Consider the following 22599-nt stretch of genomic DNA (forward strand, 5'->3'; position numbering starts at 1 on the left):
TCCCTCCATGGCTGTAGAGAAAGCGGTGACAGGCAGAAAGTACACACTGCTGCTTGGCAGATCACTGCCTGCAAAAACCCAGTCCCACAGTTTGTGCCCCAAGATGAACCCCACCGTAGGAGGAGCACAGTAGCCATGCAGGGTAACAAAGCAGGGGCTTTTGTCTTGATGTCCCTCTGCCCCAGTGTTCCCTGTGAAGATTTTGTCCACAGCATAGAGATGCTGAATGCTGGGGTTGCTGGCCTGGACATGGCACTGGATTTGTTCCCAGCCTAGCATCCCATCTTGCCCAATGCTTGGCAGGAACACAGCCAAAGGAGCCCTTCTCCAGTGGTCCAGCCTGGGCACACTGCAACCAGTAACACAGGATTCAAATTCATTTACCAGTTCTTGTATTGTTTAAAACAGAATTTTTGTTTTTCTTGCCTAAGAGAAAAATGCCCTGTGCCTTGCACCCCCACTCTGTGAGCATCCTTGCCTGTAGGGACTGATCAGTTGGGTGTCCACCTGCCATTGGAGGTGTGGCTTTTAGGTATCAAAGCCTGAGCTCAACGACAGGGAAAATTTCAGGAGCTGAATCAGTCAGTCACTGTGTAACATGACAGAAGCTCAAAGGGGAGGCATGAAGCATTTGAAGGCTAAGCCCAGCATACACTCCTGTACTACACCCCATAAAACATGCTCAGGTCACTTCTTTCTATGTGCAGGTGCAGGGGACTAAGCCTGAGAGTCTCCAGGAGCATCATTATAAGGATAATTGTATAAACAATACGTGGCCCAACAGGTGTATGGGAGCTCTGCCTCTTCCCTGAAGGCCTGTCAATTCTCAATATGGTTCACAATCAATCACAACCCTGCCCAGGTCACTTGATGGTCAGGCAATGCCATGAGCACCCAGACCTTCCTTAGGGTCTTATACTACATTATGGTTCAGGAAACTCTTAGCACCTTCACAGTCTCTGCGAGTGCTTCTCCCCACCAACACTCAGTAGCCTTGAAATGGGTAACTGCCCAGACTCATGTTTGCTGCTACTACCCTGAAGGCTGTAAGAGGCCCCAGCAACTCCACAAAATGGGTTAGAAAACACATGGACATTTTTTGTTTAGGTCCAAGAGCCCCAGGGCTTCTATTTCCATCTGTGTGGGAGAACTTGCCTGGGGAGAGGTTACATTTGCACGTCAACATGGAAGTGTCAGACCTAGACTAGAATTCACAGTCAAGGGTACTCAAACATGATCCCAAATCTGCATTGTTGTCTTACTCTTTTTCTTTGGAAGCTCACTCCAAATCCCACCATGGGGAAATAAAGCTATCGATCACAATTTTGGAAAGTGCTTTGGTGAGCTTTTTTTTCTTTAACTGCAAGCATTTTGTATGGTGGCATTTTACCCCCTGATGGCTGCCTTTACTGGAGGGTGGGTCACCCCCAGGGCCCTGCACTCAGCTTAAGTCCTTCCAAACAAATGTAACTTTGTTAAATGACAAAAGGAAGGACTTCGGGAACTTTTGAGGGACTGAGAGACCCAAAGCCCATCACAAATCTCTGGGATTTGAGAGCCTAAGCTATTCTGGGTCATTTGGAAGTTACCATCAGTCAACTAACTACATTTAGCCAGGTATTCTGACTAAATAAAGCTGCTCTACCTCTTCCAATTTATATTGTATTGTGCCAAAAAAGAAAAAAAAAAAAGGCATGTTAGGCCCCACTGACTCTCTATAATGTAATTATAATTGCAGGAAAGCCCGTGAGACATTTTTGAGAAATAGATGACTGAGGCACAAACCAAATGTCTCAGCTTTGAGCCAAAGTAACAATGCAACAGCAACTACGAGCATCTACCATGTCTCAGCTCAAGAGCTATTCCAGTAGTTAAGAGTGGAACATCAAAAACGTTAAAGTAATCACTGCTTTCCCACCTCACAGACTGCTGTGCTAAAACCTTTCACTGTGATCTGCATCTAGTAGGAAAAGCAGAGCATATTAGATTTGGCACGTAGCTGGAGACACACACTGTATGCAAGAAAATTTACTGGGGTTTGTTATGCAATTAAAATAACAAGAGTGAACAAAGCCATTTACAGAGTGCTAAGCCAGCATATTATACAGCTTATGACAAAACAACAGAGATGTATCGTCTCATGCTTTTGTGCAGTCTGGAATGATTTACTATGTACTACACATTTAGCGTTGCAATACATTTAATTGTTGAGGTAAGTGGTTAAAGAAATGAAAAATGCTGGTTAGCTCATTTTGCACAGCACTCATCAGTGATTGGAACTGGATATTACATTCCCGGTGCAAATTACCAGCATTGGCAAGGCTATTTTACAGCTGTTCAGTGTGCAGTCTACATTGTAATGAAGTCTTGACATGAAATGTTTGTGGAAATTGTGATGAAATGTTAGCTGAAAATATACTGAAGTGGTAAATATAGAAAGAGAAATTAAGTATAACATTTACAAATTTCACTGTCTCCTCAGCTCAGGCGGTTTCAGCTGTTACTTTAGCCCAGATGTGCTAACCTGCCTCCTCCTACCAAATTGTACATCACAGTTGCTCTCCAGCATCTATTTTGGCTTAGTACTTTGAATTAACCTGACCTTAACTTCTATTTAAGCCTTTTATGGTTCTCTGCACTCCCTAGCATCTACGATCTCCTTTTTCTCCACTCTCACCTCTCTTTCTGCTAACCTCTTGATATCCATTTGCTGGTTTCTTTGCCACGTTCTTCAGATCCATCTTTCACTTTCCATGCCTATACAGGAAAAACCTGTTTGGGTTTCCCCCTCTGTTGAAGCCTCCCTGGCATCCTCTGATCACATGCAATTCCCATTTCCCTAAGGAGCAGGGGAGGCTGAGCTAAGTCAACCTCCTTGATTACTGCCTGGACATCCTCAGTCCATATTTTGGTCCTCTGGTTGGCTATCTGTTTACTGACAACTCAGATCTGATCGCATGTCACCATTACTTAGCACTGAGTAATCCTTGCAAGAATGTCCTAAATGTACACTTACATCCCCTTCCACAAATTCCTACTAAGGGGACCAGTGTCATCACACTTTGCTACCCCCTCTGACAGCACTTCATAATTCCTTTTCTTCTTCTTTCCCTCTTGATTTTAAGCTCCTTCTCCTATTTTCCTTCCCCTTTCCAAGCCCAATTGATAATAACTCTGTCATTTCCATGTATCCTTGGTTGCATTCCCCCGTTCCTGCAACCTCCTCCATTTCAGTCTTCCAGAACAGATGAGGTAACGATATGTATTTTCACACCTGTTTTGAGAATCAAGCCCTGCTGTGCTCCAAAAGCTTTGTGACACTTGCTTCATTCCTGATTTTCTGTATTGTCCTTGGAAACTCACGGTGGGAGGTTTACAACTTGCTTACAACTATACAGAGCTACTTACAACTTTTCCATAGTTGTACCCAGCAGTCATTCAGGGCAACAGCAGACACTTCAGTCCCTCAGGGAGTGAGGCTGTGAGCTGTCTACCTGTGTCAGGATATGATCCCATTGCAATGTCCAAGCACCTTCTACACATTTCTCGGATTTACCCTCAGAACATGTTAGAAGAAAAAATACAATCCTACCCTTCCTCCATGAAGAAAGAGCTGAAATAGAAAATGTTCAGCTAGTCCTGGAAGAAAATACAGCCTCTTCCAGCATTTATTAGTCTTGTGTATTTAAAGATATGAGCACTTCAAAGCAACATCTGTTAGTCATGATCTCTATTTATCATATCCAGCACAACAGGATCCGACTCATGGCTGGGTCATATGAATGCCATTCTCATCCCAGGAAACTGAAATATATTGATGTGTCAGAATAGTGTTTCTGAGAACCAGACAGCATGGGATCATTTTTCAGCCATGAAACAAATGAATATTTTGAATTTCCCCCTCTTTTTTTCTGTCTTCCTCTTGTATTTTGACTACAGTAACTCAGGTGAACATACCCCCAAACTGCAAGGGAAAACAAATATTATTTTTAACCACCATTTCAGTGGTCAGTGCTGTTGCAGATGCACTGGAGGGCTTCACAAGCTCTCTAGCACTCCTTCAGGAGGGTGTGGGGAGGCAGACTTTGAAGCCCTATATGATTCCTGGAAGTCCTGAGCTCATGTCTCAGGTGACTACAGGTCTACATGGCTTGTTTGCCGATCAGTTAATTCTGCAAAAATTGCACTAAAGAATTGAGTGAAAGGCATATCTAAATACTTGTCTTTCATTTCCTTTTAGGGCTGCTTTGAAGCCCAAAAGTGCCACTGCAATCTTTCATTCAAGTGCCTGTGCCTGTTTTAAGAACCCTGTATCCGTTTTCTACTGAGCAGCTTTCAATTTTCCATAATGAAGAAAACTGGAAATGCATAGGCACTGTTTTTGGCAGTATTACTCATGATTATCTAGTATTAAGAGCATCACACTACTGGGTGCTCTGTGGATGTGCATTTTCTGTCTGAAGCAGCTTTCAGCCTGCCTGGGACACAGACAGAACAAGTCCAAAATAAACACTGCACATTTGGGTGAGGTGAGCTGGTGGAATTAGCACAGCCAGTTCAAAACAGTAGTTTGGAAAAACCTCCCTGATGGTGTGTTAGTGGAGAGATCTGAGGAAGGGATGGTTTTCATGTCACGAGAAAGATGCTGCTCCAAAGGACATGGATGTCGGTCCAGAGCTGAAGAGCTGAAGGGTTTTTTTAGCTGCTCAAGGAAGATCTTTCAGCCAGGTGAGGCTACAAGCACATTAGGTGCTTAAGTGGGGTGAGTGGCAGACTCCAGTGGGAAGGAAGTGGCAGGCAGAGAAATCATAGATAGAATTCGTTTAGGCAGCAGGAGACATCTGGGCTGCCCAAGTGCAAAGAGAAGAAAAAAAAAATAAAAAAAAAAAGGAAAAGAATAAAAAAGGAAAAATAAGAAGGGCCCATTAACAATTATCAGAGGAGAAGAGGGATAAGTTTGTGAAGTGGAATACGTCTAAGCTTGGCTAACATCCAGTCAAAGGGAGCGTGATAACAAACTACAAATATTTGGAAAGCTGTAAACACTGAGGCAGGCTGGAAACTCCGGACTATGATGCATGGGGAGCGTAATCAGAAGAAATTGCAAAATACAAAAATAGTGCAAACATAAAAAAGCTTTGATGTTGACGTGTATTAACCTCTGTGTTAAGGGAATGGGTAGAAATACCCTAGAGTCGAGACCTTTTCAAATGAGAAGATTAAAGAAACATCAGTAACTATACAATAGAAAATAATTCCATAATAGTGAGGGGCATGGATGAGGTTTCTCAAGTAGTCTTCCTCACTACTGCTCCTAGGATTGTACACAGAAACCTGTTCCGTCCCTTACTTGTTTGTAAAATATATATGGCTCAATATTCTGGCACACAAGTCAAGAAATCTTACAAACCTTGTTTTGAGAAGTCCTCACTCCACTGATTTAAAAGTACATCTCAGGGCAATTCCTAGACTAAACCATCCTGTCTGTTTTCTTCAGTCTTCTTGAAAATACGTGCATTTTTAAACAATGAAAGCCATTACATTTTGAAACAATTTTCCACATTCCAATTGGCCTAATATCCTCATTCACCAGCTCACCAAGTAGTTCCCCTTCTTCAACAGGGTCTCACTGGGTCATGCCTCTGATGTAATCTCAGCTGTCAGTGCCTTGAAGGAGTGGTCACAGCACCCTGAAGGCAGTAGTGGAGTAAAGCCACTTCAGAGGTTACAGCTGAAGGCTGGAAACAAGTGAGGAGCCAGGACAGCCTTCTGAGAAGCCTTATCTGCTTGATGAAAATGGTGTGGCTTCATTTTCATGTTTTCTCTTGCCAGATTCCTGGTGTGACCCTCTCATGTGGTCTGCACAGAGGTCGACATAACCAGAGGGTGAGAGGAGTGAGGGACTGCACAGCCAAGAGCTTCACGCCTTGGCCTGTTGTGTGTATATGAAGTCTTTATTTTGGAGGGAGGGCCACAGTGGTAATTATCCAAGGGGAAAGATTCATGTCATTTTTAGCCCTTGCCTCCCTTGGTGTAATGCCAAGTGTAGAGGGTAGCCTTCTCTGAACCCTAAGGTCTCTGAGCTCTTAGCAGAGGTCTGATGAGGAAGGGCTCTTTGAGCAGCCCAGCACAATGAGGGATGTGACAACTCCAGTGAGCCCTCAAGGTAGCACCTCATCTCCTTAAGTAAGGATGCAAGGGCATGCAGTTTCTGCCATGAAGATATTCAAAGGCTCCGTCCGCAGACCAGATAGGGAACGAAACACTTGCGCTACATCAGGAGGCAGTTAAAATTTAGGCATGATTCACCTGAATCCTTTGGATGGATGAGGCACCAATCTGACTTACTAGTGATTTAGATAAGCAAAGACTGTTCTCAGGGCCATTCCCTTGATGTGAACAAAATTTGAAAAGATGGCACAGAAAAAGGTCATGGGATCATTAAGCTTATAGCATAAGGTAAAGTGGTTTTCTTACCTTCCTTTTATGCATCTGTAAATAACAATCCTGGTGTTAGAAACAGTTTGAGCAAGAAGAGTTTGCAGATAAAACAAGTCCAAATCACTGCTGATCCCTGTGTTTCTGTGGGCAGTTTAAAAAGCGTGTTTTGCTTGAGGTATCCGATCTGGAGTCTTCTGAATGTGGAAAGTGTGGGGAATGAAGGAGTTCAGTACAGCTGCTGCTTTGCTGTTCTCATCTCTCTCAAGTTCCTTAAGACTCACAATACAAGTCTTGTAAAATACATCTTTCAAAAACATTTTGTGTATACTTAACAAAACCAATTTTATATCCGGGGAAATATTGAGAACAGAGAAATCTGAGCTTCCTAATTTAACTTTTAAAGCTTTTCTCACCTTCACTTCCCATGTTAGTGGGACAGCTCAGATGCGTATTTCTTCTCAGACAGATGCGTATTTATTGGTGAAAGATAAGCACCCATGTATATCTCTAAATTTCAGGAAAAATAAAGCTTCTACTTTCAAAGCAGTCCTCAATGTGCTGTAATAAGGTATGAGACTTATGGCCAACTCATGCAAATGTGGGTCCACTGCCTGTTTTACCCCTGCCAGTGCCCTGAGAGACTGAGCTGGTCCTTGCCCTCCAGCAGGAAGACCCTGTGGGGTAACTGCTGCCCATGGGGTAAGGAAGGCCCTGCAAGTAGCAGAGCCACCCGTTTCAATGCATAATGAAGGCCCTGCAAGTAGGAGAGCCACCCATTTCAATGCAGCAGCAGTAGGATACCTCCATCTTTCACCCTCCTCTTCATCCTAAGGGTTGCAAAATCCAGGTTTACCAAGGCTGTTGTAAAACTGTGAGCTGGTCCTGGGGAAAGATGCAGTTCTAAGACAGGTGTCCTGGACTGATTCGCCTGTGAGCTACCCATGAGCTACTGTATGATTTTGCTCTTCATCACGAGGGGTCTGTATCAGACCATCTGCTGTGACGCCATCTCGGTCCCAGGATTTGGACCCTTTCTTTTAATGTCAGGATGTTGTTCATTGCACATGATAGCAGCCAGGCAACACAATCTGGAAATCCTGCAGTCAGCTCTGTGAGCACTGGGGATGCTTTGGAGGCCTTCAGACATGTCCTTGCCAATCTAAACAAAGATGGTTGTTTTATCTGGATTTTTAAGTGTTTAATTTAAAGGCAGTTCAACAACACACTTACCATTTTTGAGTTGGAAGTAGATAACAAGCATGTGTAGAGGTATTTCCACTGAAAGGCAAACTATTATTCTGATAGTCAGCATGTAGGTGTGTCTGCCATAACTTTCTAAAATAGTGACTAACCTTTTCCAAGAGTTCAGTTTTTCTAACCTTTCCGTAAGTTTTTATTTTTTAAGAGATATAGACCCTGCAGTGCTTATTTTCCAAACTACCACAAGGCTTATGATGCCACTGCTCAGGTCTCAAACATTAGTAATATAAACCTGTGTTTACAAACTGCCACCAAGACACCCATAACACAGGAGTCTGGCAAGTAGGCTCCCACTGCACAGCACTGGTTAATGCTCCACAGAATGGATAGGCAGAACATTTGCAATAAAACTTGAAACCACACCCATTTTGTCTGAAAAAGACGAAAGAACAGCAAAAAAGCAGGATACAGTTGGAGGTCTGATCTGTCTGGGGTCTCTGCAGTAAAATGCTGCCTGCTGCGGAGAGCCACTCATAAATGTCAGTGCTGATTTTCCAGACCAGTCCTTCAGTTGGTGTTGCAAAAAAAATGGAGTCATGCCATTAGGCACCAGATGTAGTTCTGGGGCCAGGGGTACAGAATGGGAAGCCTCTAAATCTAGAAGAGAAAGAAAACATCCTGCCCTTTGTAAACATCCAGGCTGGACTGCAATGACAAATTAACAAGCTATCATACACTCCATTCTAAAGTGAGGAATAATGGAAGTTATTCATTATTCACTTTATTTACTAGTAATTATACAGTATGTATTAATAGCAAGGAGGCATGGTAATTGAACATATGATTCAGTATGAAAATACATCTCAGGCTGAGATTATACTGCATAATCTGATGGCAACAAAAGATGATCTCTGGGTATCGGTATTCTTCCTAGAGGCCTCCTTTAGACTTCATTTTCAAACTTGGCCATGAAGTTATCAAAGAATTGGGCATGGTTGCAATCTCTGGGCAAAAGAAGCTCAGGACAGGAATGGCAAGGCACCGTTAGAGAAGGGTGGCAAGTGTTTCAGCAGAACTGTCTGGAAAAGAAGATACACAGCACCTGTCCACTTTGAACTTAGGATAAGCATTGCTGTTTTGTCTTACATTTTAATGATTGCCAGATTTGGTAAAACAGATTTTTAAAACAAAATGCCTAGCATATTTTAACATGTTGAATAGGAGATCCAATAGGCACGTCAGGAGCTAAAAACGGAAATGCAAATGCAAACTACAGTGTCAATCTGAATTGCCATGCTAGGCCAAGCTTATTTTATTACATACATTCTGCATTCTAAGTACTAATATGTTCATAATGTAAACATTAAGCATACAGAGTTAAAATTCAAGGCCACAATATTTTTGATTGTCCCTTTTTTGTGTCTTTGGTTGGCCGAGATCAACTCGTAGTGTATAAATGCATAAGTTATATAATAATTATATAAAAAGGAAAAAATAACATTGACTTGTATACTTCATTCTGACAAACGCACAGCGTTCGCGACTCAATAAAGAAAAACTGGCGCCCGCCTAACAAAAATACTTCGATGATTTCTGATTTTGGCAGTCAAGGGTTGTCTCTTGCTTTAACCAATAGAAAACAAACTCCCTTAATAACAATGAGGTTCTAACTGGTAACATTTTAAATATCAGACACAATTCCAGTTTTACTTTTTTTAAAAAAGAGATGCATATTTTGATTTCTGAATTCTCTTGCTTTTCCCTTTTTCCACCTTTCTTTTATTACTATAAAATCAAGTCTGTTCCTCCTGTAATACTGGGAATGGTATGATACTGAGCAATATGTTTCACAAGTCCAAACAAGTGTTTCTTCATAGTCCCAACGCTACTAAATTTTCAGTCTTTTCAGCCTCAAATGGTAAAGAAGTTTCTTGTCTCTCATTATCACCACCTTTGTCCTCCTCTTTCTCCTTTCTGCTTCCTCTGTCAGGTGCAGGCCTCTGATCTACAATCATACACTTGCCCTTCAGCACATTCTCATTTCCAATGTTTGGCTCAGGGTTCCTGTAATACTGTCAAGGAATCTTAAAGTTTGGGTTGTCTTCACAGTTTGAGTAGCTGATAAAACTCTCATGAATGGAACTCGTTTTATTTTAACTAAAACAATGCCGTTATATCCCAAATCAGCTTCCACACAAACCTAATCTCTTTCGTTGGTATGTTTACATTTTTTAAATACAGGTAGGGTTTTTTTTCCCTTGTATTTACCTTCCCCCTCCCTCTTTTGTAATGTTTCATATATTGTATGTTAGGTCACTATAGACTTATATTGCTGTAGTATTGTCCCAGTTTTGCACTAGCAAGATATCAAACTTTACACGTAAGCTTATCAACTTTTTAAGACCACTAGCTTTCGTAGGTTTTCCTCATCATTTCATGCTTTTACCTACAATAGTCTATTGCTGTTTGGTCCACAGAGTCGATGCCCATATACATTACATTTTAGTATCTTAATACTTCTTGAATATCTCCTTTAAATCCCTACTACAAAGAGTCTTATTTTTTTTATGTTTTTTTGTGGTTGTTTTTTTTTTTCCCAGCCAAACCTTCACTTGTCTCTTTAGGCACTTTTAATTCATGGACTCCAATAGAGTTCATTGCAATTCACCAGGGACAGGATCCCAACAAGAAGTGTCTTTGTTTTCTTTTTCTGATGTTTCTTTTTACTCCACTTAGTAGTAGGTGCCAAGATGAGAAGGCATATGAGCAGCTGGCAGCCTGGTATTGGGATAGATACCTCCAGTTGGTGAATTCCAGTATGGATTAGGGGCAGCAAAAAAGCTGGATGATGTTACAGGCAAAGCAGGGGGGTGGGGAGCTACAAAGTTCATCTTCTGAGGATGTGCATGGTAAGAACTCATGTAGGGGAGGTCTGATGGGTATTTGTACATGGATGACTCCGGGGGGTGAGGCTGGAGAGCCTGAGCAATTCCGTGGAAGTCAAATTTGTAGGCGTAGCGCTTACCATGAACCTTAGTCATAATATTTTTATCATAGTAGTAGCGAAGAGCACGGCTGAGTTTGTCATAGTTCATGTTAGGCTTGCTTTTCCGCTCCCCCCAGCGCCGAGCCACTTCATCCGGGTCAGTCATCTTGAATTCCCCATTTGTGCCCTCCCAGGTGATGCAGTTGGAGTTGGAGCTGTCTGAGAGGAGCTCCAGCAGGAACTGCCACAGCTGTATCTGCCCACTCCCTGTGTGGGGGGGGGGAAACAAAAAGGAAATGTCAGGACTATCGACCAATAATGTTAATACTTCAGGTCTCATATAGGACCCTATTAGGAAATGTCATTCTGATTTCTTACTCTGAAATAGTTGCCCCCTTTCTCCCAGCCCTGTCTCATGAAATCCTGAAGAGCAGATATAATGGTAATGTGTCATGTTTTCCCTCATCTGAGTGGCAGAATGCTATTACATGGAGATTTGATAGTTACCTAATGTCATTCCATGTAGACAACTGATGGGGAAATAATAGGGCGCTTATTTAGGAAACTAATCTCTAAAGTTCAGGACAAACAGCTTTCACTTGCGTAACGTTTAGCTTGTTCTCACAGCATTATGTTGCAACTGAATGTTCTCTGCTATGGAATAAGCCTACACAAAATGGAGAAGTTTAGAGAAAGCTGGGCTCATGCCAAACCATATCATCCATTTGCAGCATTTGGGGAAATGCAGAACGGAAACTTATTAGCTTGCTGTTGCACTGCATACAACCATAGGGCAAAACATTTGCAAGAACAGTGAAAAGGTCTATAAAATACATTCTTGTCACCATTTTGTGTCAAATAAGTTTAAATTATTATTGAAGTTAAGACTTAAAACTTTTTTGTTCTCATTCTTCTGCCAATTTCATCTTAAAAAGAAGATGTTTAGTCTGCTGTCATCTTTGCAGAAGTGTGTTGCCCATAGTTGTAGGAATGAAATGTGACCATTTTAAGCAATTGAAAGTAGATTTCAAAGGGCCTTGCCACTGATATTCATGCTAAAAGCTTACCATTTCTTAATAAAGAAGCACTGAAATGATGCAAAATACAGCTGGAGCAGCTTGCAAGGCAATCTGTTTCACAAGCACAATGTCAGCAGAATTTGCCAACCAGCTTGTATGTGCTAACTTCTAAGTACATCTCTGACCAGGAATAGGTTGGGTTTCTTTTTCTTTTCCAAACCAGATATGTGGGTATAATAAACATGCTTTTCTTTAGAAAGCTTATAGTAGCAAATTATAATATCAAGCTAGAGTAGCATCTGAAATCCATTAGCAATTTATACTTCAGTGCAACTGAAACCCATATTCTTTTAAATGATATTTATCCAAACTATCCTTAATGAATTTCTTCTGTTCCATTAACATGCATTAAGTAAACAAACAAACAAAAGAATCCATGGTATGAGCAAGGCATGCAAGTTTTAATACACAAAACATAACAAGAGGATTAGCCTTTGAAAATCAATAAACAGTTCAACACTGGACGAAACACAACTTTTTGAATAAGCAATCCAACATATGTTCTAACATAAACACTTGCCTTCCAAATGTAATATATAGTCCTATGAAAATAAATGGTTGCTGTCAATTTCCTTTTAATGAGAGAGTAATTCCACCAATTTATAAACACAGAAAACATGTTAAAGCACAGGAATGATGGTGTGTAAGAGCTCTGTATCTAAATGTTAAATAAGTATCCTCATCCAGATCATGCTAGTGTCTTCCACAGTAATAAAGTCTACCAAACAGATGCTTGACAAAATTGTAAAAGCTGGGGTTTATGAACACATTAAAGGGAGGGAGGCCCCCACTTCCAGTTAAGATCAGCATCACCTAGAAACCCACTGCTTTATGCCATTTGGAAAATTTTATTGTTAATACTTAATTGCTTTGCTATGCCATGCGAAACTGTTTGTTTTAGCTTACAGATAAGCTAATCTAGAACTGTACTTGATATCACTTGGGGAAAAGTGAAAGGAAATGGCTGAGTACTTTACTTTGGCAATTTCATGCCATGAAAAACCGTATAGAATGGTTGTAAGAAGACACATTGTTACTGGGGGTTGAGGAGACCTGCAATGTGGAACAAGGAACATGGTGCCCTGTGGCTGCTAAACCAAGGCAAATAGGAAGTGGATGTACAGCGTCAAGCCATTATGGCAGATTATTATGTTGATTATGGTGGTATACAGCCACAGTGTGTCCTCTGGGTTCAGAGCGGAAACACTGAAATATGCACAGTTCACAATCAGTGTTATTAACTCACCAAGAAGGTCAGTCATCTTTAGCTAAAATGTGCTAAAAGTCCCTGTCCAGACTGCACCCTGTTGCCTTCTTAAAGGGGAAGAATGTTTTTTAAATGTTTAACCCAATTATTCTTTGTAAATAGATTATGCTTTCCTGTTTTCCCCGCTATATAATTTATTAATCTCAATATTTTTTATTTGTCAAGGTCATTATGGCACTGTATTGTGTATTAACAAAATCTGGGACACATGATGCAGATTGGTAAAAGACTCATGCCCTTCTGGAGGGGTAGCTGGAGGCCAGATGGGGTATCTTACAGCACTTAACAAAATCCTGATGTTTAGGCAACTGAAGTGAACTCCTGTTGACATGAGAAGTTCAAATACCTCTAATGAGGTATTTGAGTGACTGAATGTAACCATCTACTTGAGAATTATTAGAACAGCTCTCTACAGAGAGCTATATTGACTATGTCTCTAATGAAGACAATGGGAAATAAGATACCTAGCTTATATGTAGAAGCTTACAGTAAGATACGTGACCTTCTGTGTCACAATCTGTGACTTCAGTTCCACCATTGTTTAATTTAGAAACCTGCAACACACTGGGTATAATCAGCTTCCACTGTGTCATACAGAAGAGTGGCAAAATCTGCCACATCATCATCCAGGTCTGGCTTAAAACTGGGGATACTAGCCGTGAAAACAAAATCTCCTAAATCAGCGAAATCTCTTCTCACCTGGATTTGCAAGTCGGCTGCTGGTCGGTCCAAGAATCTGATATGGATCTACAAAATTGTAAGAGAAAGATTTAAAATCATGTAGCAATGATGTTAAATATTTTAGGTGATACTTTTTACTTTTTAACCTTTTAAGGGGCAGTGCATACTGCCTGATGGGACAGCAGGTCCAACATTGGGGAAGGGGGTTCCTTTCTCAGCATTTCAATATTTGCATGTTTTGCCTTGAAATTGGGTATGCAAGTGAACAATTGCAAGGATAAACATTTGCCTTTTATACTGTATTAGTGTACACAAGCATATAGTCAGATGCACCAACAGGCACCCTTTGATACTATCGACCCTTGTGGTGTGCCAGGGCCACAGGCACAGATGGGTAATGGGGTAAAAGTCCCCTTCAGAAAGGACAGTGTCCTCTCTTCTTGTGAGGCCACAGTTATTTTCTCACATCATTGCTAACTCTTTTTGTGCCAAAACAGCCTCAAGAAGAAGGCTGGGAGTGCATGGCGAACCCAGGCAATGTAGCTGGGTCAGTTCTTTGTCACTGTAGTCCAGTAAGAGATCCCTGTATTAACTTTGCAACCAGGATTTTCAGAAGAGCCTGTGTCAGCCACACAATGCCCACAGCATCTCAATGTTTTCCTCAAAGGATTCCATCCAGAAGTGAGAACTTAATTTCCTGAAGTACAACAGAAATAAAAGGGGAAGCTGTGGCAGAAGCACAAAAACCAAAGTGATGGGCTGCAAGCACAGCCTGCAGTGCCTCTCTGGACAATCCTGTCACTGGGCTGCCTCATCTCTGGAGAGATGGTCTCAAATGGCTGCCCATTTTACAGCCAAGAAGATAATCAGGTTACGTTCGTTATACATGTAAAAGGTTACATTCTTTATACATTTAAATGATGTGTGCAGCTCACACAGAGTCATTAAATGGTCCTAAGGACTTACATAAATCATCAGTATATTTCTTGAAAGATTCTCATGGTTGGAAGGCCAGATTAGATAAAACACTATTTGGGCAAAAAGCAGTGCAATACTTCCCAGGCAGCATGCATATGAGTTAATGAGATGTAGTCATGCACACAGTCTTATTTAGATATGACAAAAAAAATAGAATAATGATTTGAAATCCGTGTTATAAAAACAGGCTGAGAGTCTTCTGAGCTAAGAATATCCTCCAAATCTCTTTTTTTCCCACTTCTACCCTTCTGCTGTTAACAGAATCCATAATTGACTCAGAATCTCTGAAGTGCTTTCTAGCTACCTGTCCAAAACACAGTCAAATTCAAAATAAAAGGACTAGGTCCTACCCCGTGGATTAGCTGCTTTGAAAACAGAAAATGCACCCATTTTGCAAAACTGCTAGTCTACAAACTCATAAACTTCTACTTTCTCCTCAGTTTCCCCATAAGACTGAGAATCCTTCTAATTTTCCTGTTTAATATCCCAAAGCACAGTGCAAATAAATTTCTCTGTGCTGTAATCCATTTTCTTTTCTTTGCTCATGCACGTTTTTACAGCTGCTATAGCCTTCAGCTACTGTAGAGTAGATGGTCTTTTGACATCCTTACCTTCTACCTTTTACAAACTCACAGAATGGTTAGGGTTGGAAAGGACCTTAAGATCATCTAGTTCCAACCCCCCTGCCACGGGCAGGCACACCACACACTAGACCATTGTACTTTGTTTAACAGTTTTTTCGCTCTGCAAAGTCATCAGTGCCATTAAACATCACTAAAAGCATTTGTCAGTGATGATGGGAGACTTAATCTCAGATCCAGCTGTAGAGTCAACTCACACACATCTGGGTACTTAGTGGCCACCAGCTGGAGATACCACTTGTGGTCTAAATCAGACATTGCAATTTGCTTTTGGTTGGCAGATGATAGCTGTCCTCATCACGCTCAGCAAACTCCATCAGATCCGGACATAATTCAAACAAAATAACACCCACCTAACTGAGGACGCTGGTCTTCTGTTTTGGGAACTGTTGAGGGTGATGGCTGAGTAGCTGAAAATGGAAAAACCGTGTAGTTATTTTTCCAGTTTGGAAGTTGGTCACCAAACCTGTGACAGATTACAGGCCAGGGGCTCCTGCTGCTCACCACTCAATGATGGTCACAATAGGATTTAGCTTTATAAGACTACAGGGTCAGGGACTTGATGAAGCCTGAGCTCAAGGAAGAATGTGGCTGCCCCAGTGACTCTACACAGTATTGTCTATACAGAGTCAACTGGCTTTCCAGCCAAGGCACAGGTAAAAATCCTTCAGAGCTGAATGCTGAGGTAGCTTCTTTCACTTCATTTCAGAGGTTGCACCAGATGTGCATTAGGCCCACAGGCTAGACGCCTACAGATGCTTTTACCTTTTGACTGAGGACTGGGGTGGGTGTGACTCGTCCATGCTGATCTCCTGGCTTGCTCATAAGGCAAGTCTGCAAAGGAAAGATGCACTGGTTAATGCAGACATGGAATAAAGCTTTTATGTCCATGAGGAGCACATTTCTAGGGGACTCACAGAATTGAAAAAGATACTGAAATAAGAAAGATATTCCTTGTTAAGAACCTTTATTGTCTTTATTGTCTCTAAAAATAACAGCATCACAAAGTCCTCTGCATTGCTCTTTAGAGAAGCCCATTCTTGTTAGAAGTCTGAACTGAACTGAAATAGCTGGTAAAAATACTCATGGAGTCCATCATTTCCAAAGGCTCAGAGTTCTCCCTTTGGTCCCCTTCCTCAGCCTGGAGCAACCAAGGAATGACACAGTCTGTACATCATGGACAATTTATGCTAGAGTCTTGCAAGGAAAAGCTTTCTTCATAAAGTATATGTAATAAATTCAAGTATTTTTTTTTTTACCCTTTGAAACCTTCTACAATTGCCTGTGCTTTTCTATGGCCGGCTTTAATACATTAGCTAAAATTACTGCCAAAATCAGAGACTTCTGTAGACTGCCCAGGATCTCAGGAAGGCAGCAGTACCCACCTGGTACTAAGTTGTTGTGGATGACTTTATTCTTAACAATGCTTGTGCTTTATTTTAGAAATGATGTCTGGAAATGAAACCACTTATGAAGCAAAGAAAGAGTCACAGACTGGGTCTGTGGAAACAGATGTATCTCTGCCCATTCCCAAGTTCTATGAGCAAAAATATCAATGGAAATAAAGTGTAATGTGAAATTCACAACCAAATTGCCTTTAATTTATTCAGTCTGTTTGGCTTGTGGAGCAGACTGGCAATACCATCTCTGTCGTCTCATGGAATCTTACACTTTGAAAACTTTTGTTTTGCTGAGATAAGCAATTTATCTTTGCATTGCATTTGATTAACTTGTGATCTTTTATCCCTGATTTCTTGAGAGCTATACCACAGTCTTATCCTTCAGAAACCTGGCAAAAATTAAGTGAACTGTACAAGTGCCCATCTCTAAGCAGAATACTGCTGTGCAGGTGAATCATTGCAACATGCAGCTGTCCTGACCAGGTTGAGATCGGCACTGTTATTAACTGTTGCAGTTAGAGATAACTCATGGTCTGAGGAATTCACCTTGTGGAAAAAAAAAAAAAAAAAAAATCAGAACTACTCTGGTCATGTTTCCAGGGGGTTCTGAGTTCTGCCTGTACAGAGGGGTACAGGGCTTGGCTGTGGGATGCTTGCATGTGTCTTGCCCCATTCTGCCATGCCTGGCTAATACTCTACCTCCATGGCAGCCTTGCCAGGGAGGTTCTGATGACATAAGGAACCTATTTTCTCCGCACCCCCCCATGCACTCCCTCCCTAGAAAAAGTCTCCTTTGTTCTGCTCTTTTTTGGTAGGTCTCCAAATTATCAGACACCTGCACACAGAGAGGGCTGTGTGATGCTGTGAGCTTGTACTTGGTGGCACTTGTGTCTCGAAATGTATTTGGTACAAATTTAAGACTGTGAGAAAACTTTCTCCTTTCAACTCGATGGATCTTCTGGTTTTCTGACTACACCCTCTTCACTGAAAGAAAAATCCAGCTATCAGCCTTTCTTGAAATAGCAACAAATTCCAACTTCATTCTTAGTTCAGTATTGTGTCTTGATAAACAAGTTGCTATCCTAGATAAGCAGATCTGTCCTTATTCCTGAGATATTAGTACAACATGTCCTTATCATGGACAGATCTTTGATGGGAATGCTCCTGTTTGATGAGACATGTAGACAAACTCATATTAGGTCTTCCTGGGCTCCAGATAGCTTCACTGTATTACTTACAGCTTGATGAAACCTCATGTTCTGTTGTAAAGGTGACTGAAGAAATACGCCCTTGTCATTGTAGTTGTTTATGAGCCCTTCTCATTTCCTATTTTATATTGTAGTGCCTTAACAATGGCAGTGCTTAAATATTTTCTCCAGAATTGCTTACCAGAATTTGGCTAATTCCCATTTAACATTATGCATTCCCACCCCTCAGTTTTGACCTTTTTCATGTCAACAAGTGATTGTCCCTGGGGTCTGCCATTGCTCTCATGTGAAGAGAACTTCATAATGGAAAAGCTGCTCTGCAGTCTAGTTGAAATATGACATTCAACTAAAAGGAAAGCTACCGAATAAGCCAACAAAACAGTTTCTTGAGAGAAAACTGAAACTCTGCAAAAAAAGATCTTATTTCTTTACGAATGAAAATTCTGAGTTTAGAGATGTTTGTTGACTTTCAGTTGTAAAAGATAAAATAATACTTTCAAATTCACATGATAGTTTGCTGTAAGAAATGTTTAGTTAGGATATACCCTTTTACACAGAAGAATAGAGACACCCGACATCAAAACTACAACTCTTACAAGTAATTGTGTAAACACAGGAAGATGTTGACATAAAACACTTAGTTTTGTAAGTGTCACTGTAAATGTGATTTAGATAAAAATAATGAAATTAAAGAATTCACCATGTCTGATACGTGGTTTAGAAAATTTTACTTCAGAGAAAACTGCCTTAATATTTCATGAAAATGTCTAACTTCTTTTTGAATATCCTGACCTCTAAGACTGAGATTAAGCAGCTATTCTGCGACACGCTTTATTTTGATAATTATATCCTGTTTCCTCATTCCCAGGCCCTGACTTGAACAATTCTAAACTTATCGTATCTTTCAACATGCTCAAAAGGTTTTCCATATTTTCATGGCTTGCTCTAAGCACCTTCTAATTCTGCAAATGGCTTTTTTGACAAGGAATAATTCACACATGTTTCTGTACAAGGCCACACTGCTGATTTGTTTAATGGTACAGTCAGATTTCCCACATGATCCTCCACTGTGCTTCTTCATCTGTTTACTTTTTTTTTATACTTTGTCAATCAACTATAGCAATGGCTTTCATTGTGCCACAAAGAAAGACACCGATGTTAAGTTCTTCTTTCTTAAGTGAAGATGGTTAATTTTAAACCAGTAAGATAGACAAGCAACTTGTGTCTTTTTATCAACTTGTATTTTCAGCTGTTAACATATCGCCAGCTCCTTTCCTTATTAAAGCTTCTAGGCACCTGAACAGCAATCCTTCAGAGGAACCTCTGGCTCTAAGTAATGACAAAATCACATAACATCTCTATGTGATATACCAAATATATTGTGTCCTTTCCCCAATTATTAATAACTACAAATCTTGGCAGAGAATGCTAAAGCACCCGTGGCTTAAGATGTCAATTTTTTAATCTTGGTAATGGGTTAATTAGCTAGTTCTTAATCTTTTTCTTATGATATGCTGATTTAACTTTTATTGTAAATAGTTGCTGGGGCACTTTGGTAAATGCCTTATGAAAACCAAATGACAAATGTGTACACTGGATCAATGGTTTCTTTTGTATTCACTATTATAGACAAATAAATGTAGGACAAGAGTTTGTTTTCCTAGAAACTAAACAGGGTGGATTTGGTCATGTAATTGCCTGGTAGGTTTCCCTACCTATCTTTTTAAATTTGTCAGTTAAGAAATCTACAGGGAAGTATATACAAGTGTATATAAAATAGTTACTTAAATGTATTGTCCTGGATTATACCCTAGAGCATTGACAAAAGATATGCATAATATTTGCTATCCAAAACCCCCTCTGTTTTTAATGAGATAGTGTACCTTTTCGCAAGAGCTCAGTTAATTCAAGTGTCCTTTTAGTACACTTGTATGTATGACTCTGGCTTAGTAATTGATTTCCTTTAAATTTAGGATTTGGCTGAAAATCCTTCTGATGTCTCACAGTACTTTGCACTTACTAATGGAAAAGTAAATGTCCACATGAGTAATTTTTCCAGCATCTTTAGAGGTGAAATGTGATATTAAGAAAATCTTTGTTTCATAGCAATATCCTCGTCTTCTTTATTCCCTTTAGCCTTTCACATATCAGCACACCCACGATACTTCCATGGGCTTCAAGCTTCTGAACAATAAGAATTTTCTTATGTTTTGATTTTACCTTAACTTTTTAAAGTTACAGCCATATGTGGCGTTTGCTTGCGTCTAACATATATAAAACCTAGATAGCATTTTTAGAGAATTTTTTCCCAATATATGTCAAATAGCATGATAAAAGAGGGCGTTCTTGCTTCAGTTTACAGAGAGCTGAAGCACATAGAAAAGTGACTGTGTTGGGAGAGTGCTACAGTACCAGTGAATAGAACTCAGGTCTTCTGATTCTCTGGTGTTTTAAATAGTAGACAGCATTGCTTCAAATACAGAGATGATTCTTGAAGAAATAGATTTATTGTATTTAATTATATCAGTCTACACAATGATACATAGACACATATACAATACATGTATATGTGTGTGCATTCAAAATACAGTCTAATATTTTTGAAAAGAGAGTTGAATGAGAAAAAGAATGAGATACTTCAAGGGATGAAATGAGCAAGATCACAGCATACAAAAGGTGGTCATTGTTCATACCTGGCCTGGTTGTAATTCTCTGTGCTGCTTCTGGATAAACTGATGTATTTGGAAAAATGAAAGTGGCACCTCCTAAAGAGAAAGAAGATGACATAACACCTAAAGATTCATATTCACAACCCCTATGTCAACTGATATTTTCCTTCTTGTAATGTGTCTGAATGAAGACTATGAATGACTAATTTTTATCTTAGGACTATTATATACAAAAGTTAATTCCGATATCTTTTGCACCTGTATAAATCCATTCAAATCACTGGATAAAAGTCTGCAAAATCCATGTTAAGGGAGGAGACAGTCAAGTTCAGGAAAGCCCTTCTACCTTCATCACAATCACCTCCACCAGGACAAGCGGATTCGTATTTTCTGAAATAAAACTTCTTTGCATTCTTTTCATTAGTGCATGCACTTCCCAAACAGCTTCATATTTTCAACAGAGACTGCAGGTGTGGGCCAAGACATATTGGTGTCTGTGGGAATCTTCTCAAATACTTTGGTGGGCTTTGGGTCAGACCCTCAGAAATCCCATTCTCTTCACAGAGTAAAAAAAAAATAAAAATATTGAGGTTGATATAGAAAATGGTATCTCATCTCTCACACTGAAACTGCTCTCACTACATCAGCAGACTTCTAATGACCATCTCTAAGAACATGAAAAGGGTCATATGGATTTGTGCAGTTACTGCTGAGTTCAAGAACTTTTTCCTAACTCTGTTTGGGTCCTTTGAAACCCCACTCCAAAGATCTTATGCCAAAGGAACAACTAATTTTCCTTATGCTGATGAACAGCATCATATTATTCACACTCCCAATGAAAACTTCCAACAGAAATGGAGACAATGTCATTTCGTTGAAATGAATTTCAAATTATCATTGTCAGTGCACACACATAGAAAAAGGTAACATATAGATCTGCTGAACAACACTTGGATAATTGTATATCGAAACTGCTTGGCAAATTAGAATCTGGAAAGCCAGAGATGGAAAAGACCATCAAGTCCATCTATTTTTAAAAAGAGCTTAAAGCTTATTTCAAACACCATCAAAGTCAATGGAAAAAAAAAACACCTTGGTTTTTGGTGGGGTTTGCAGCAGGCCTACAAGTTGCAGCAGAACTTCATGTCAAGTGGAAAACATATGATCTCAGGAAGGGGTCTTCTAATCTAGCTAATTTTGATGGGATACTCACTGCTATTTACCACAGTGAAAAACTAAATGAAATATGAAAGAGGCATCACAGTCTAAGTTTTTTTTTGTTTTGTTTATTGTTGTTCTGCATTTTTGTTTGGGTTTTATTGTTTTTTTTTTTTTTATTTTATTATCCTTTGTATTATCTTTTTCATTTCTAATAAAGAATTGTTATTTCTGGTCACTGTTGGTAACTAATACCCTTAGGCATGATCATGAAATATTCCAAACATCTTTAATTAGTATGTACACCATACTACGTATACAATTTCATGCCATCTTTGGTTGCACAACTGTGAAGGTAAGATCAAATGTATTTGAATTATTTTCATAAATATTTTCAGTCATATTCTGAAAGAAAGGTGCTTTAGAGGCATGTACTGTATCATTCTCCTACCTACACTTAATACTTTCCTGGGCCAAATTAACAGAGGGGTGAATATTCAGTTCAGACTTTTTACAGATATTACAACTAACTTAGTGGAGTTTACAGCTTAAGTCCCATACAGCTGACAAAGGAGATGAGCTAACTGCCTAAATAGCAATTTTACTGAATTATACAATATACGGCATGGGAGGGAAGACAGTCACCATTCAACAGAGCCTGCAATACTTAAGCAAGTCCTATAGCACTTTTGAGCTCCACAAACCTTCTATGGATTTATGGAGTAGGTCTGACAGTACAATGAGATAGAATGAGAAAAAAAGTCCTCAGAAACAAAGGCTCAAAGGTTGCAACTTATCTTGGCTCAGGGACCCCTTTCTCTTGTAGAACACAAGAAAATACCAGTAAGGAGACCATTTTTGCACCATCTGGCCCTGCACATTTTTCCTGTG

At 40.0% G+C, this 22599-nt stretch overlaps 1 protein-coding gene across 5 annotated transcripts in view; it reads right to left on the reverse strand.

Annotated features, from left to right (window-relative positions):
• Positions 1–8402: 8402 nt before the first annotated feature.
• ERG (ETS transcription factor ERG) overlaps positions 8403–22599 on the reverse strand; it is a 107494-nt gene continuing 93297 nt past the window's right edge. For all 5 annotated transcript variants that reach the window (XM_061359170.1, XM_061359168.1, XM_061359169.1 and 2 more), the window contains 5 exons: positions 20575–20646; positions 16039–16107; positions 15627–15683; positions 13673–13720; positions 8403–10894 (listed from right to left, as the gene is read on the reverse strand). In XM_061359170.1, the coding sequence (XP_061215154.1) occupies positions 10374–10894; positions 13673–13720; positions 15627–15683; positions 16039–16107; positions 20575–20646 (767 nt within the window). In that variant the 3' untranslated portion in view covers positions 8403–10373. The remainder of the gene's footprint in view (positions 10895–13672; positions 13721–15626; positions 15684–16038; positions 16108–20574; positions 20647–22599) is intronic.

This window comes from Neopsephotus bourkii, unplaced genomic scaffold (genome assembly GCF_033783945.1).
Source record: "Neopsephotus bourkii isolate Nb327-2 ecotype Australia unplaced genomic scaffold, CSIRO-AGI_Nbou_v1 NB_962, whole genome shotgun sequence".
Classification (NCBI taxonomy): domain Eukaryota; kingdom Metazoa; phylum Chordata; class Aves; order Psittaciformes; family Psittacidae; genus Neopsephotus; species Neopsephotus bourkii.